An 18,872-nucleotide genomic window follows, 5' to 3' on the forward strand; every position below is an offset into this window, starting at 1 on the left:
CATTATGTCCGGGCTAGGAAGCATGCCACGCTTCTCACGGAGCATAGGCACAAGGTCTGCCCACCTCATGCCCCCCAACCTTACCCATTCAATATGGCACTCCAGTGCAAGGTCGGGGTACAGTCCGACCTCCTCCGCGTGCCACGCAAGCCAATAGACCAACGAGCTGCCAACGATCCAGACGTGGGGACGACTTTGGTTTTCCATGGTGTGATATGATCCAACATCCAACATCTGCCTCTTATATACTAGGGCTTCCCGCTTCTTCTTTTTCAAACAATGCAAGGCTAACATCTGCCTGTTTATTTGCCGCCTGTTTCTGTGTTGTTTTTATTCGCAATATTGTCATCGGTTGGCCTTGAAGACAAATAGCTCTATATTATTTCTGAGACACGCGTCCTATTTTGTAATTTTACCGCCCTGATCGGAATCATTTGAGTAATGAGGGCAAGCGTAGGCTTATTGATCACTTAAAAAACGTTATGTTTCATTATGCAAGATAGAGGAGCCTAGTTAGAGAAGGATGTAGCAGTTCTATTATTACATTAACCTATTTTATTAATAATTTTCAGAGTAACCTCAAACCTTTCTTTTGTTTCTTTGACCTTACATTTTCTTTTAGGGCTCAGTGGTCTCAGGCTTATTGATCACTTAAAAAACGTTATGTTTCATTATGCAAGATAGAGGAGCCTAGTTAGAGAAGGATGTAGCAGTTCTATTATTACATTAACCTATTTTATTAATAATTTTCAGAGTAACCTCAAACCTTTCTTTTGTTTCTTTGACCTTACATTTTCTTTTAGGGCTCAGTGGTCTCAGCTTAACATCATTATTTAAAGCAACATCATTATTTATAGCGAAAGAAGCCTACCGGACACTGTTAGCTCGCAATGTACAAAGAATGCTCCTGCCACAAAGTTGTTACTTAGTAACAATTAGCCAGGTAGACCATATCCTAGACGCCCAACAGAAGTTTGTAGCCATATATAAAGGCCTTTATATATACTTTATTTGGCTGCGAGATTCGCAGATTTTGGGTGTCCAAGATATGATGGATTCTCATCTGTATCAACAGTCTCGCCATGTACAGGGCTCGACATAACCTTTGTCCCAAAGCTGGCTAAAGACTGACTTGTAACCTTATGCTCATGAGTTCAAATCCCCATTCAGCCTATTGTAACTACAGATGCCACATTCTGTAACTTCCTGTACATACAATTTCATACCGTGCTTCATTTACTTTGAACTCCTTGCTATAATACTGTCATTGACAAGAGACGTCACTAGTGCCTGGGGTTTATATCGTAAAGTATGATGATGGGCTATTGGATTATAACTTGAACGGGGAAAAAACATACAAACCAGAACGTATGCAAATATCTTGCATGTTAGAGTTATAAATAACTTGTCCATGTGAGAAACAATAGTAAAAAAAAAAAATATATGCCAATAATGCCAAATCATTTGGGGGGCCTGAAGAACATTTTAGGGGGGCCTAACGACGCCACTGGCAACAATGTCACAACATTAAGAGGTAGTTGTGTGTCAGTAGGGCTACTGCCCATCTGTTTGTCAATAGTGTTGCTACAAAATTACATTTTAAAATTGCAAGACCAATTTGCAAATGCAATTGCCAATTCAAAAATATTGGCATTTGAATAGAGTTCAGAAAACCATTGCAATATAAAAGGCATTCATACTTTAATTAAAGGTGACATGACATGCTGTTTTTGGATTCTTTTATATAGGCCTTAGTGGTCCCCTAATACTGTATCTGAAGTCTCTTTCCCAAAATTCAGCCATGGTGCAGAATTATAGCCACTACAAGTAGTCCCACAATCAGCTTTCCTCAGAACGCGCTGTTTCTGTGTCTGTAGCTTTAAATGCTAATGAGCAGGAGAGGGGCGGCAACATGCGCTAATGTTTACAACAGATGTATCGCAATGGCTCGTAGCCCCCGTCGCTGTAAGATGCCTCAAATTTAGCCATTCTCATCTGATCACCCTGGTTTGCAGAGGTGCACACTCAGTCATTTCAATGTGGAGAAAGGCGGATATCGCGCACGCCATAACACCAACAGCAGAACGGTTATCCAAATAACAAAGAAGTGTAAAACACTTGCTATTCACAATTACTAATTCCTTTATGATGCTCCCCCCCCCCCGATTGTTTTTGAAGTTTAACGTTTTATTACCAAACATACAACTCAATACCAATAACACAACAACAGCATCACAATGTAACACCAATTCAGAGGTGGTGGTTCTCTGCTGTGTATCTGTCCCTAAATATCTGGTTGAGGGTGGTTGATCAGGGTTTGGCAGGTACGGACAGGGAGTAAAAATAGGCCCTGCACTTTGATCCAGACCGACCCACCCGAATCGGCCCCGTATACGCCACCACAGCTGCCCCGTCAATACATCCACAATCTGTTTGATATGATGCTAGTTATGGAGTTCCCAACTTAATGCGAGCGTGCAATGAGCGCATACGTAATTTTTTGGCCTTTATTTGAGTGCAAAATAGTTTTTTGAGCATCATGTAAAATAAACAGACGATTTTCAATTGGTAAAACCTTGTCTAGTGAAGGTGGTGTATTTTTGTCTCTTATTTTTTCAGCCCCACCCTTACGTTTCTTAGCCTGGTTTTCCAAATTATAAACATTTAAAACTGAAAGCATACAACCTTTCCACCTTTATTACTCATGTAAAAACTATTTGATAAATCAAATATAAAAGCATCATGGAATGTAAAGTAAAGTAACAGCTAGCTGGTGTCAGTTACTTGTCAAATGCATAATGTTTAACAGTAAAATCTCAATTTAGCTTGCACCTAACATATTTGAGTGTGCTAACATTAGCAATAACGTCAGCTAGGTCGAGGTGTATGCATAGAACTATTAGAGTTTGGTAAAGTTGGCATGACATTCACAGATTCAAACTTCCGGCATTCACAAATTCAAACTTCCGGGATCAATAACTCCATAGCGAAATGTTATTAAATCACAATTAACACATATTTCGTACTGTAGTAAGGTACACAACAAGCTACAAAGTCATTTCCATCAAAACGAGCCGTCCTGCAACCTGAAGAAATAACATTTGTCTCTACGAGCAGCCGGCAGTAAGACGAGCGCTTAGGGACCGTCTATAAACTACAACAGCGAAAACAGATACAACAAAAATATTTATTAATTTAATGTTTAAATAAGGTAGTTTTTCCAAACTTACCTCAATTATAACTTGTCTCCTGCTGGTTGTACTACAGCACTTACTTAAAAAAACAAGCATAATCCTCATTTATGGGAATAATTTTTTGCTAAAAACATTTAATAGTTTAATCATTTAATACAGTTGTGTCTTAAAACTTTCCTCACACATCATAGTCTTATGTTGGTTGTACTACAGCGCTTACTTTTCAAAAATAAGCATAACAATAATTTTGGGGAATACTTTTTGCCCAAAACGTTAAATAGTTTAATAATTAAATACAGTTGTGTCTTTAAACTTTCCTCACACATCAATGGTCTTATGTTGGTTGTACTACAGCACTTACCTTTCAAAAATAGGCATAATCCTATTTTGGGGGAATATTTTTTGCCAAAAATGTTTTATAGTTTTATAATTAAACACAGTTGTGTCTTTAAACTTTCCTCACACATCAATAGTCTTATGTTGGTTGTACTACAGCACTTACTTTTCAAAAATAGGCATAATCCTATTTTTGGGGAATATTTTTTGCCCAAAACGTTTAATAGTTTCATCGTTAAATACAGTTGTGTCTTTAAACTTTCCTCACACATCAATAGTCTTATGTTGGTTGTAATACAGCACTTACTTTTCAAAAAAATCCATATGCATAATTTTAGGGAATATTTATTGCTAAAAACATGCTGCTTTGCGGGGTTTCTGTCTCTTGAACAGTTTGTTCACTTCTCCCTCCTGAATGGAGAGAGTCGTCACTGTAGAGGGGGGGAGGACAGAGGCCTCATGGGTGGAAAGGGGTTGTTCAGGACTGTCCAATTGTCTTTCAAATCTACAGCAGAACTCATTCAGGTTGTTGGCCAGGCGGGAGTCGTGAGTGGAGTGGGGGGCTCTGGGCTTGAAGTTGGTAATCTACCTGAGCCCTCACCAGACAGAACCGTCGTTTGCAGAGAATTGATGTTCTAGTCTCTCAGAGTACAGTCGTTTAGCCTCTCTCACCGCCTTGCTAAACCTGTTCTTAAGACAAGTGAAGTACAATAGTGCAATGTTGCTGACTATTGATGTGTGGGGAAAGTTTAAAGACACAACTGTATTTAATGATGAAACTATTAAACTTTGTTGGCAGAAAATATTCCCCAAAAATAGGATTATGCCTATTTTTGAAAAGTAAGTGCTGTAGTACAACCAACATAAGACTATTGATGTGTGAGGAAAGTTTAAAGACACAACTGTGTGTAATTATAAAACTATTACACATTTTTGGCAAAAAATATTCCCCCAAATTATAATTATACTTTTTTTTTTAAGTAAGTGCTGTAGTACAACCAACAGAAGACTATTGATGTGTGAGGAAAGTTTAAAGACACAACTGTATTTAACGATGAAACAATTAAACGTTTTGGGCAAAAAATATTCCCCAAAAATAGGATTATGCCTATTTTTGAAAAGTAAGTGCTGTAGTACAACCAACATAAGACTATTGATGTGTGAGGAAAGTTTAAAGACACAAATGTGTTTAATTATAAAACTATAAAACATTTTTGGCAAAAAATATTCCCCAAAAATAGGATTATGCCTATTTTTGAAAGGTAAGTGCTGTAGTACAACCAACATAAGACCATTGATGTGTGAAGAAAGTTTAAAGACACAACTGTATTTAATGATTAAACTATTTAACGTTTTGGGCAAAAAATATTCCCCAAAATTATTATTATGCTTATTTTTGAAAAGTAAGCGCTGTAGTACAACCAACATAAGACTATTGATGTGTGAGGAAAGTTTTAAGACACAACTGTATTCAATGATTAAACTATTAAATGTTTTTAGCAAAAAATTATTCCCATAAATGAGGATTATTTTTTAAGTAAGTGCTGTAGTACAACCAGCAGGAGACAAGTTATAATTGAGGTAAATTTGGAAAAACTACCTTATTTAAACATTAAATTAATAAATATTTTTGTTGTATCTGTTTTCGCTGTTGTAGTTTATAGACGGTCCCTAAGCGCTCGTCTTACTGCCGGTGTTGTATCACCCGATGCATGACTCTCTGGATTGGCACCCCCTCACGGGAGCGCGCGCGATTCAAAGAGTGAAAGATTTCGTCTTGATATTGCATCCAAAAGAAGGGGAGACAGAAGTCTCACATTATACCGTCTTTGTTGTTGAATTCAAGAGAAGGATGTCTGTTATCTGTGTAAATATCAGATGCTATTTTCAACACAAAATCCTTAAAATTCGTCATTCAAACGGTATACGCGAACCAACATTCTTGCTCCACGACATCGCATTCTGAGGAAATATACCCCAGTATGATCATGATTATTGCTACACAAAATGTATTTTGTGTTGCAGGTTCAAAGTATTTCACATGGCATAGCTCTTCATACTAATGTATAGGTTCAAAGGCATGCGATTTTAATGCAGTTAGCCTGTGCGTAGGCTGGGTTACTCAGACAGGTCGAAAACAACAGCCTTCTGATGCAGAATCAGCTGTCCTGAAAAGGGACCAAAGGTTCACATGCCTAGCCTACAAAAGACAAGTACTAAAAACAATGTATCAACCATGTATCAACATCAAAAGAACCATCGAATCCTTTTTTAAATCCTTGGTAACGATTTTTCAGGACTCAGGACTTGGTGCCCTGCGCACAGTGCGCGTTATGGGAGTGGCGGCACTGAGCATACGTTCAAGGATCTCAAACAAGCCTGATCTCATTTACGGCGCTGGATAATTGAGCAGAGCAAAGCTCTCAAATACAAGGATGAAAGAAGAAGGGCTTTGCTTAGAGCAGACAACATAGTTGCGCAGCCAGTGTATGTTGTTGCATACATTGTCATTTACAGCTTTTTATTTAATGAGGTTGCAAGTGAAAAATTCGCGGAATTGCAAACACAGGGGAGAGACAAGCGCTACGGTTAAACAGAGAACATTAACCCAATTTAGTTGTCTTGCAGAAAGAGCAACTGTTTCCTAGCAATCATGGGAAACAGGGGGATGGAAGAATTGATTCCTATGGTGAACCGAATGCAGGATGCTTTCTCCTCCATTGGTCAAAATGCCACACTGGACCTACCTCAAATCGCTGTTGTCGGTGGACAGAGTGCCGGGAAAAGCTCGGTGTTGGAGAACTTCGTGGGAAAGTAAGCAATTAAATTTTCCTGTGCCTAAGATTCTTTTTCTGAGTAAAGCCAGTCTGCCGCAATTATTTTTTATATCCAAACCCAGCACCCTATGAGCCTACCTTGTCGTAAATCTCTAAAATAGTCATGAGAGAATTTACTGTCGATTTTGTTAAACCTCCCCATGTTAAACTCTTATTAAGGAAGTCTTGCCACGTAATTTACTCATAATAGCAAAAGGCATGGTTTTTAAGAAAATACGTTTAATAGACATGCAATTGTAAATGTCATAGTAACACAGTAAATGTCTCCTGGATGTAAAAAATAAATATTTTATTTATTATGTACATTGTCTATTCAATATGGTAACAATTTAACAGTTTCAAATACAATTGTTGAATATCATCTTATAATGCGTGCATGTTTTGAAAAGAACGAAAAAAAGAATAAGAAAGCTTTATATGGTTGTTAGATAGATTTGGTCTTTACTGACCTTGGGATACCGAAAGAAATGAAAGGGACAGGATATACACTTTCTTTGATTAGATTTAACTATGATCCCAATCAACTCACTGTGCAAAGAAATCTTCAAACTGTCTTTCCTGATATTGTTCTAATATTTACAAGACCGAAGTTTGATATACAAGTGGCAAGCCTCGCAATGGCCATTAGACAAATGTTTCCTGCAGTATTGACAAAAGGAGTGCTGACTAGCTGACAATCATGTAATCTGTGTTTACTATCTGTCTCAGGATGGGCTGACATCAGATGGAATTTCTTGGTCACACACACAAAACCCTGTACTTGAATTTGGTTTATATGAGGAATATCTCTCTCACCCTCTAATCAATCTCAAACACACACACAACACAAAAGTGTTTATTTGACACTACCCCACCCTCTGCTTCTGTCTTTTTCTCCTTCTACTCCCCGCACACAATCATTTCATAATTTATGTCTACTAAGACTTAGTCTGTTGCCCTTCAGTAATCCTCTTGCCGTCAATCCTTTTAACTTTCAATAGAAACAATCGTCACTCAGAGAAATACAGAGGAGGAAAACCTCTTTCAACTTCGGCTTCGTTCTCATTGCTCTGTCCCTTATCTTTCAATTGTTATGTCCTTTTCACTCTTTCATTTTCTATTCTTCTTACTCCCCATGGGTTTAATTAGCTGATAAATTGCAGGTCTGGATGACACTTACCAGGGCCTTATAAGTGGGGAAGTTGCATTCAACAAAGACCATCTAATTTAGTTTAGTAAATGTGTTTAAAATGGCTTGGGTTAAGGAATAAAAGTCAAGTAATAGTAAAAGACGTGTAGGAGTAACAGTGAGTGAACAGAGAGCATAGTGGAGAGGGATCTAAGGTTGTCCTGACACTACTCAACAGGATTATCTCTAATCTGGGTCCAAAGCATTTTAACAACACGCTATTTCATTGGTCCCTGGTGTCTGATAAATCTGGATGTTCTGGGCAGCTACATGCTATTTTATTGGTTATTTCACTTCAAGACAGTAACTGTGGTTGTGCACATAATCAACAACAGGCAATCTCATTTTTAGCCAGGAGACTTCCTAGATAGTGAAATCATTCTTCTATGTGCTTATTGCTCATCATGCTGTCGCACCATGTCTGTAATAGTTGAACACAAAATATATTTAATGAAAAGCTATACATTATATGATATGAAGCTATATTATATATATTGCATGGATCACTGTATGATCCATGCAAGTTTTAAATGCAGCCTTGTATTTAAGGAACAGATCCATGTTCACTACAACCATTAAAGAAATTGCCCTGTTATTGCAGAATGATCATGTGGGCTTGTGTGTTGCTTATATTACCGGGCCAGCCCTAGGGGAAGTTGGGCGGTAACAAGTGGCACACAGCTAAAGGTAGACTGTGTAGCCTGAAGGTGTGATGACGCTGCGGAGAGACAAAGGAGAGGTTAGCCTTGCCACAGCTCATTTATTTCTGAGAATCATTCAATTATCTAATTCTCACAAAAATCAATAAAATGAAATAGGACAATAAATAAATAAACACATTTTTGGTAACAGACAGTAAAATCATATCTAAATCGACTAAAAACAATAGACCATAAAATAAACCATAAAGTGCAAATACATATAATAAAGTAATACACATTGAATGTAAATCTAATACACGTTAAACCACACATTAATTACGGTAAAAAAATGTTTTTCATTAACATCAATTAACCGGAAAATAATTGTAATTTTCCAGTACCAAATGTATGAGACATATCTGTAATATCACATTACAAGCTGTTCTTTGCTGGTAAATAGGACTTTTATTAATATAACTTCTCTGTAAAAAAAACTGCATTTTCAATCATTAAAAATAATGAATAAAGCCTAGTTAAGTTATAATGATTTAACATGTACATTCAAAGCAACTCGTGTGCACAACACACAGCAGCTGATGCTGTAAACAGTATCCAAATACTACAGACACTACAGCAACCAAACGCTCACTGCAGCTGCGTCAGAGAAAGTTATATCTAACACAAAGGAATACTAAAACCATGCGCGATGATAAATGTGCGCCCACAGCTGCAGAACACTGACGCCACAGCTGCAGAACACTGACGCAAGAAAAATAATAGCATAAGAAGAAAAATAACGATATAAAAATACATAATTGCCCATGTGTTCCTGTAGCTACATAAATAAAATGAATCATCATTTCTATCACTCATTACGTTTTCACAAACATTTGGCATCTGCATGAGTTTACATTAGATATAAAAACCTCAATAACCCTGTGGTATTTCACAGATATCAGGGAAAATGACAGGTGTAATTGAACTCGGCTGGAACCTCATCAAGCGAGGCTCCACCTGCCAGTATATATATAAAGGCATTGCTGAAGTCCACGCGAGTGAGACACCATGGCTGCAATATAGCATATTCTCACTGCTAATCAACAGCGTCGCCGTGCGCGAAGCCAGATAGGCATTTATAAACTATGTGCTTCAGCACTTCTCCCCACTGAATGTGCTGTCGGACCGGGCTGTCCAGTCCAAGTACCGGCTTCCCCGTATGGAGATCCAACGCCTCGTCACGTTAGAGTCCCCACACATCCGGAGGACAACCCGCTGCAATTTTGCCCTCAACCCGGAGGTGCAGCTCTTGGCCTTGTTGCGTTTTCACGCAGTGGGGAGCTTCTTGGATGTGGTGGGGGACGGCACCATCCTCAGCAAGGCATCGGTTTCACGGGGTGCGGCAGCCGTGACATGTTGCGCCATGCCCGGACACATCCAAATGCCCACCACATGGGACGAGGTCCGCCAGGTCCACAGTGGATTTCATGCCATGGCTAGGATCCCCCGGGTAGTCGGTATCGTGGATGGCACACTGATCCCAATCCACTACTCCCAACAATAACCCCACTACCACTACCATCACACATCAACTATCATGTATAGGGCTCAAGGCCGTAGCCATGGAGTCAACATTGGGGGGTACGAATTATATTTTTTATGATAATTTCGGACAGCGTGCGTGGTTGCCTGTCGTAGCGTAGCACATTTATATTTTTATATCAATATATTGGGGGGGACATTTTGACCAGATTTGAATAGTGGGGGGGATGTGTCCCCCCAATATGTATTATGATTATGGCCTTACAAGGTGTTGTGTGTGATTCGTGCGCTGATAAAGTGGTGGGTAATCGATTTTCCTGGCATCGATTGATTTAGTTTCAACACCACGGCGGTGGACAGCTCCCACTAAGAGCTTCTTAAGAGGCTTCTTTGGCAGGATCTTAAGAAGGCAGTTAAGAACGTGTCTGGGAAACACCCCTATCTTAGCACTCCTTCTTAGCCGAACCCTTCTTAAGAGCCTTCTTAAATCCTTAAGAACGATCGAATCTGGGAAACGCGGCCATTGCCGGCGCTTCAGATTATACCTGTAGCGCCGGCAAGCTGTACAAATTGGAAAAGATTATATCTCATTGCACGATAATTCAAAAGACAGGTTAGATTGGCTTCTAACTGACAACATTCACACTCAGGGTGACTTTATGTATCCAAACTATAGACCATCACATTACACATATCAAAACAGAACGAACACAACAACAAAACTCCAAACAATGCTTATCTAACTAAGTTTAAACCTTTAACTCTGTAGCTTTTCAGCTTGCCGCGGGGCATTCTGGATAACAGGAGCGTTGCCGCTACACGACTATATAATCAACTTTCCTTCCTCCTTCTCTGGCGTCTTTACATTTATTAATTTAGCAGATGCTTTCATCAAAAGCGACTTCCAAGAGTGAGCTTTACTATAAGTGCATTGGTCAATGATCATAAACAACGAGATAGCCCCCAAAAGGCTTTTGCAGGCTTTTGTAATTTTTGATATTGACTGGTGCATGCTGGGATTGCATGATGTGAACTACCCAAGCTCAGTTCACAATTCAAGGTTCCTATGTCTAAACCCAAAATTATGTTATTAGTTAATTAAGTTATTTGTCCATGGGATGAAAGTAAATATCTGCAAAATAACTGTTAAAATAGCTAGTTTTGATAAAGGGAAGTTATGCGTTTTAACAGAAAATTTTCAAGAAAATGTCATTAATATTTGTTAAAAAACATTTTAGTGTATTTTTAAGTAACAACATTTGGCTGTAATTCTTGTGTAAAATTATACATTTACAGTTTGCCATTGTCTTTCTATTTGTATTTCCTGTCATTCAGAAATACAGAAAAAAACACGTATAATTTACAGAAAAAGTGCAGTAATAAAAAATAAACAAAATTACAGTGTACGTACACTTTTGATTAGATCTGTTGCTACAGAAGGGCATTAATTACACTACTTTACATTTCTCATACACTTCGATCTCATACCCACACATACACACAGACAAGTGGTCGGCAACATAAGAGAACAAGCCTCCGAATGGCGGCAAAACTTGAATTTGTGAAACATTTACTATCAAAAAAATATAAACTTACATGTTACAAACATTTTCCAAAGCACTTGAGCAAGTTTACATGCTTGAATAAGGCTTTAAATACGTTTTTACGATTTACTTGATACCGAACATTGCAACTCGTAATACAAACCGAGGCTACATGAAGCAGTACAAACAAAAATACATTCTACGCTTAAACACTACATCCTGAAACATTTTACACCTTTTTCGAAACATCTACATACAATTCTGATACATTTGGACCAAGTTGGAGTTATTTATTAACTTTTTTTAAATTATACCTGCGGAGAGACGAAGGAGACGTTAGCCTTACCACAGCTCATTTATTTCTGACGCTGCGCCCGCGCTTTGTCCCTCTAATCCCCACAGTAGCGCTTAGCGCCCTCTACTGGTTTGGATGTCACCCAAAATAAAAGTTTCTTCACAAAACTATAGATGTAGTGTTTCTCAACCTCCTACACTTACATTCCCTGGAAATATCGACTATAATGTGAGAAATCTCTGTCTGTGTGTGTGTCTGTCTATGCAAGATTTATAGTGGGATTGTAGGGCAACGATTGTTTAACAATTTGCTTGAGAACCGGGCAGCCTGCAAAGTTGTAATTTTCAGAACTCAAAGACTTGTGTTTTGAGATCCCCAAAAACTGATGGTAACACTTTATTCAAGTCCTATTCATAACGCATTATACATGCACTCATAATTATTTACAATACAGTTATAATTGAGTATAAGCAGTTATTGACACTTGTAAAAACTCATGAAGACTTGTGATGTTGTAATACCAATACTCAAAATGCATTATATTTATAATTATAATGACCGGGATGCACAGAAATATAGTGCATTATACAGCATTATACTTATCAATACTGTGATATATTTAACACTAGAAGCGCCAAGCCATTTTCCCTTCTTACCTACCTACTTGGAGTCAAGTGGCTGAGCGGTTAGGGAATCGGGCTAGTAATCTGAAGGTTGCCAGTTCGATTCCCAGCCGTGCAAAATGACTTTGTGTCCTTGGGCAAGGCACTTCACCCTACTTGCCTCGGGGGGAATGTCCCTGTACTTACTGTAAGTCGCTCTGGATAAGAGCGTCTGCTAAATGACTAACTGTAAATGTACTTATGTAACGGATAGCAGGTTGAACTCTGATCCTTGAGGCACACAACCAACACGGTGAGATAGTTTATAAAAATATAACTTTATTAATATTCAGCTCTAAAAAACAGAAGACTCAGTTATGAGCAAATCGCAGCTCTACACCTGGTGCCAAAAGGTAGGGTTAACAACTCCACAGCAAATCCACCGCAAATTCACAACACTGCAAAACGTAATTGTGCACCATAAATCTATACAGCAAATATAGCTGCAAGCAGCAATGTGGTAGCCAATCAGGTCAGATGAACCAAAATAAACTTTCGACATCTAGTGACTGCGGTGTACCTGGCTTCCTTTGCAGTGGCTCACAGTATCGCTAAACATAGAATCAGAGACATGACAAGCTTGCCAGCTTTGCCTGGATTCGAACCTCTGACGTTGACGTTTCCAGGACACAAATGTATCCTAGTGAGCTATTCTCAGTGCTGGAAACCAGATTTCAGTGACTGTGTAAAAATATACAGCGCCACCTAGAGGTGAAATGGCATGACCTATTTTGGACTTCTTTAGAACAGGGCCCCTAGTCCCTATACCAAATTTGGTGTCAATGCAGTAAAGAGGTGCTGAGATTTGACCTCACTTCTTTTATGGTGGCTTGGTTGACGACTTTGTTTGGCTGTTCCAGTCAAAAGGTTTAGATATTCGAAAAAACATGTGATGTCTTTTGTGTGGCTTGGTCTGAAGATGATCTGTGCCAAATTTGGTGAAGATTGGACAAACCTCATAGGACAGGTAGCGAAAAAACGTTATATTCAAAATTGCGGCCACATTGATTCGATGTGGCTGTAACTAACAAACGGTTGCAAAAATCAAAGCTCCAGGGGATGATTTTTGTGAATCTCAATTTTGGAGAAGATTCGACAAGTATTTTAGGAGGAGTAGCGAAAAAACGCTTTTCCTTTACATTCAAAATGGCGGAAAATCTATAGAACTTGGTATGATGTCATAGAGTGCGTTGAAATCGTCTTGATCCAGGGAATCCAATGATGCCAACTGGGCATGTGGTTCAAAAGTAACATGTGTAAACACACCTTGAACTTTGACCCATTGGTGGCGCTAGATGGTTGGAATGGGAGACATGAAACTTGGTGAAATTGATGAGGGGACTAGTCCCAAAGAGTGTGCCAAATTTCACAACTTCTGACAATGTGGTTCTAGGGGCTGCCATAGACTCCCGTTGCAGAAGAAGATGTGTAATATAATAATAAATATAGCTGCAAGCAGCGATGCGGGTTCCTCCGCAAAATGGCAAAATATAATACAAATCTACATTGTATAAGGTCAAGGGTTGGACAACAAGAGAGCTAAACTACTTCATGTTGGGCAAACTACAATAGTCTGAATGGTGATTTGAACTCATGAGCATGAGGTTACAAGGCAGCCTCTCTATCCTCTCTGCTACACACCAACCGCTGAGAAAATATGAGTAGAAAAGGCATACTATTAGCTTTGGTCACCTTTGGGACAAAGGTTAAGAAACAGTTGACATTTCAAAGTGGAATCGCATAAAATTGCGCATGGCATTTCATAATGATGTCATCCTGTTTAACTAAACAGATATTCAAATATAAGACAGGCTAAAAGACTGCAGCTGGATTCAAACCTACAACCTTATACTTTGCAGGTCACTGTCCCAGTCCATTGAGCTATTCTCAGTGTTGACTATTATCATGTTCAGTTACTGTATAAAAAAGTAAGCTGTTTCTTCTGTGGTAAGAGTTGTTAGATTCAGCCAAAGTTTAAACTACTCAAATTCAATCATATTTTGACATACCAAGGTGAAATTGTTGATGGTACTTAAGAGTGATGTCATCTTGAACCCAATAAGGTTTGAAAACCTTCAGTCAAAATTATATTTGATTTATTGACACAAAGATATTGAGGCAATGTGGACATTTACATAAATACACCCATTTCAGACATTTCAGCAGAGTGTCAACAGACAAAGCACTGTACCATCCACACCTTTCTCCTACCCCCGACAAGGGAAGGGTCTTTCCCCCTTTTGTCCTTATCTCCCAGAGCAGGAGCTTCAAAGCCTTGACCCAGCATGGGGTCAGGAACAGAGACCACATGGTCCCACAGTATCAGAACAAAAGGAATTACTTGGAGGAACTTTGTTGTGTGGATTTACAAACATATTCTCAAGGACTACATGGCTCATGGACACTAATTCAAAGACAGTAGTCGATGTGTTATAATGTGTTTCTCATTTACCGAGGACGTTGTTTAATTGATTTGTTTGATTATAACTCCCCTTCAGGTATAGTTAAATCAGTCAATCTTGGTATCAAAATAATTGTATCATACAAAAAAAAAACAGTTATGAACGTTATATTGCTATATTCTGAAGTTCAAGCATTCCATGGACATTTGAGATAACGGAACTCAAAGCTAAAAGCTACTTCACACCTCTGGGCAGATCCCAGGACGACGCCCATGTGGAAGTAACCCTTCCTTTTAACCTGCACATTCACTGAGCGCCCGGAACTTTGACGAGAGATTCCGTTTTCTATTCGTTGGACATAACGAACCATTGACTCCGTCCTTTAAACGTCCTTCAAACCGACAAAAGTAACTGCGATTTGCAATATTTCTTACTTGTAACATATTGGCATGTTGTGATTGAATTGTTGATGTTTGATTGTATTTTACAAATGATTTAACTTAACCATCGTTAGGTCAGTTGCCATTGATCGTCCATTGTTACTATTGAAGCCTAACAAAGCTAACTTATCTGGTATGTGTTCACTATAATTACATTCTCTTAAATAAATCATTGTGTATAATACTCGCTTATCTCTCATGTTATATTATCTGCTCTACTTTAATAGAATTCACTACTTAAGATTAGACTGATTATTACGAGTGCTTTTATTCAATATTATTAAATAAGGTTCCTCTGCTTCTTTCACAAGATGTTGCCCCCAAGAGCTACTATACTTTATTGTAAACTAAATATTGCTAATCTTAAACATGCAAACCACGCTACACCGCACACTATCCCAATCCATGCCATTCACCTCCCTCCCAGTGCAAGTCACGCCAAAGTAGAAATGCTGTAGCGGACGCATGAGGTTTAGATGACGACCAAAAATTGCCTCCCACAGTCAAAACACATTACTCGCAACACTGTTTCCAGAATTTCTCGAAGATGGCTTGAAGACCGCTTTCCAGAACCACTGTACACTAAATATCAAGAATGGCCTCATTGGCAAAAGGTTTAAGGCACAGCCCATGATCAACTCCTTAAGGTAATGAATGTACAATAACTGACTCTCACTTCACATCAAACCACACAACATGCACTCTCAGGGTGACCAACAAGATTATTTTAACTAGCAAACAACAATATTACAAACATCTAACTGAACAAACGCAACAACTGAAATCCCTTGCATAACTGTTGTAACCAAACTATTTTCCACAAGTCTTGGCGTTTTCTGACATGCCGCACTGCATGCTGGGTACCCAAGAGCGCTGACGCTGATGATGTAGCTTTTGAGTTAAACAACTTGCTCAATGAATTAAATGGCTGTTAAATGTCAAATCCAACTATAAATGTATAAAAGACAGAGTTCCAATCAAATCTGAATTATTTTTAAACCTAAAGGTTTAAAAGACAACCTTTGCCTAAACTGACATGCACCAACTCAGAGAACTGAGTGTCAACATCCATTTACATCCACATTTAGTTTCTATTTTTTACTCTACACTTAAGGCATAACTATGTTTAACTTACTCTACGTCTGCACCTCTCTGTCACCAACTGTCACTGGAGTGGGGGGTGAAATTTAAGACTTTTTAAGACCTTTTAATAACACTTCCAATTTTAATTAAAGACCAAATTTACGATGGAAATACAAATCAAAAGTGGAAATATACAGTAATCTTCCCAAACACTGATGTCTGTTCAATATGAACAGTATGGTAAAATGACAACAATCGGTTGAGTTAAAGAACATTGACTAAATGTGTGTAATGCACAAAAATGTAATTGCTGTCCTAAATTCTACTTTTTATCACACAATGGTGGAGCAGAAACTAGCAATTCCATGAATCCCATGGAAACAAAGGCAAATGTGTGAGATGAACTGATGTGGAGCACAAATCATCCAAGAAGCAGTACTTCTCGAGTGGTTTTTATTCAGATGACTAATCATTGGATTCAGGTCAAAAGTCTATAACTTGAACTGGTTTCATTACTTAAGACACTAAAAGTCAACAGCCTAGCATGCTGGGACATGGAAAGGATTAAACATTTAGACTTTCATCAAAGTAAAAAATGCTGGTTTGTCCTTTTTCATCGATGTCCTCAAAAAAGTGTGGGGTGTCTCTGGAGGGCTGGCAGGCAGGGGCAAGTAGGGCCTGCAGGCAGGCAGTCAGGGCAGGCCAGCTGGATGAAGTTGTCCTGGGGTCAGGGCTGAAGAGAAGCTGTCCAGCTAGAGGGGGTAGTCCAGCAAGGGTTTCTGTTCTCTTTCTCTCAGCATCCTCTGTTGAACTCTGTTGAGCAGGCCTCTGCATGACCCTCCAGACCTGTAAAAGTGAAGAAAGGATCCATGTCAGTTGTGAAAAATGAAGCTTTTTACATCTACACTTGACAAAAAATACAATTTTGACTGTGAAATGCAGTGGCAATACTTGAACTTGAATCCAAATGTGTTGACCTGATGAGCCATGCAAAGTCACTCCAAACATTTGGCTCGATTCCAGGCTCTGGCAAGAGTATTTAGCTCTAAACTGGTCAATATACACATCTGACCAAAGACCAGCTCGACCTTTGCCTGTAAACAGTGATTCTGACTGTCAGAGACCTTTAAATAGGCTGACCGAGTGGAACTAGCCTGGCTAACATAGGTCGCTTTATCAGGCAAATGACGAATGAAATAGGCTTGTTTTGAAAGATCCTATATACTGGCTATCTTCAGCAGGCTCTTGTCTACAAAAAGCAGCCAGACGTTTTAGGACTAGAATTTAGTAAACTACAATATTGTTTACACACTGCCAGTGAGCGAGCCGAAACTGTCTCTGAGGTTAAGTCAAAACAATGTACCCCCGGGACGCAGTCTCACTCCACTTGCAAGTTTTCCACAAATCACAAAAATAATCGGAGCATCTGGCTAAAAGCACAATTCCCACATCTCCTAAAGGCTACCCTCCTCGAGGTTTGGTAACAAACACATTTTTGGTGTCCACCAAACTGTAAAATGGTGAACTTATGAACATGACGCGACCAAAACATGGCTGCCGCCTAAGCCTATGCGGTCTCCCTTATGCATAGGCTTATTACAAAGGCTTTCACGAGCCAAATAAAAATTCTGAGCCGACAGGTCTTTGGGGAATCGCTTATTCTCCTAAAAGCTGCTCTCCTCTACCTTTCTGATGAAATTGCCGAGATGCTTCATGATTCACTAATTACACAGAGGGAAAAACTAGCTACTTTTCGAGTTCGGTTTTCCGTCACTTCAAACTCACGATTTAAAGGTCTCAAAGTGCTCAAACCTTCACCATAATTAGAGTAGTGTACTTTCACGAACCCAATCGTTGATTCTAGCTTAAAATTTGTAAAAAATAGGACTTACCGAACGTGGCTGCCTCCAACACGGCTTTCAGGTGATTCCAGTAGAAAACAACAATGGCCGCCAAAAAATTATTTATATTCGTAACGGCGAGCTGCGATTGGAAGCGAAATGAGGGTGAGGGTGGGGCTTGGTCAGCACACCATTTCCAGAAAGGATGTGTGTGCATCTCGCCAAGCTTGCGCGTGTGTCAAGTAGGTTGACCACCTGTCCCTCTTTCCGCTGTACAGCACAGCATTTTCAATATGCAACGTGCGGAACAAGGGGTGAAAATGCTGTGCGACACAACGCAAAGCGGGACAGGTGGTCACCCCAGTGTCAAGGGGCATGATGAGTCTGTGAGAATTTGGAGCATGCACACTGTGGAGCAATTCAATTGAATTCAATCATATATTGACATACCAAGGTGAAATTGTTTATGGTACTAGTGATTGATGTCGTCTTGAACCCTATTAGGTTTGAAAAACAATCAGTCAAAATTATATTTGATTTATTAACAAAAAAATATTGAGGCAATTTGGACATTTACATAAATACACTTCTTTCATCCATTTTGAAATTGCATTTCTTATTCCATGTCACCCTATGTAAAGACATGTATTGTACACATCTGTAACTAATTTCAAGTCGATTGGGTCTATGGTTTATGAGTAGAAGGGTTTTGAAGGTTGTACCAAATTTGGACTGTACAGCAAAATCGATCATGGCGAACCTTATGGGTCCTTGAGGCTTTTTTGTTCCCCATGAGAAATAAGGCATGTATACCAATTTTCAGGCATTTTGGAGTAATGGGGCACTGGGGAAATCACGTAGACTTTGGGTGTGTTTTACAGCGTCACCTA

At 39.0% G+C, this 18,872-nt stretch overlaps 1 protein-coding gene across 1 annotated transcript in view; it reads left to right on the plus strand.

Moving 5' to 3' along the window:
* The first annotated feature begins 6,183 nt into the window (after window positions 1-6,183).
* Window positions 6,184-18,872, plus strand: part of dnm1a (dynamin 1a) — a 164,558-nt gene continuing 151,869 nt past the window's right edge. Inside the window, 1 exon segment of the mRNA XM_084686659.1 lies at window positions 6,184-6,344. Within this exon segment, the coding sequence (XP_084542785.1) occupies window positions 6,184-6,344 (161 nt within the window).

This window comes from Hypomesus nipponensis, chromosome 22, assembly GCF_054491055.1.
Source record: "Hypomesus nipponensis isolate SF chromosome 22, ASM5449105v1, whole genome shotgun sequence".
Classification (NCBI taxonomy): Eukaryota; Metazoa; Chordata; class Actinopteri; order Osmeriformes; family Osmeridae; genus Hypomesus; species Hypomesus nipponensis.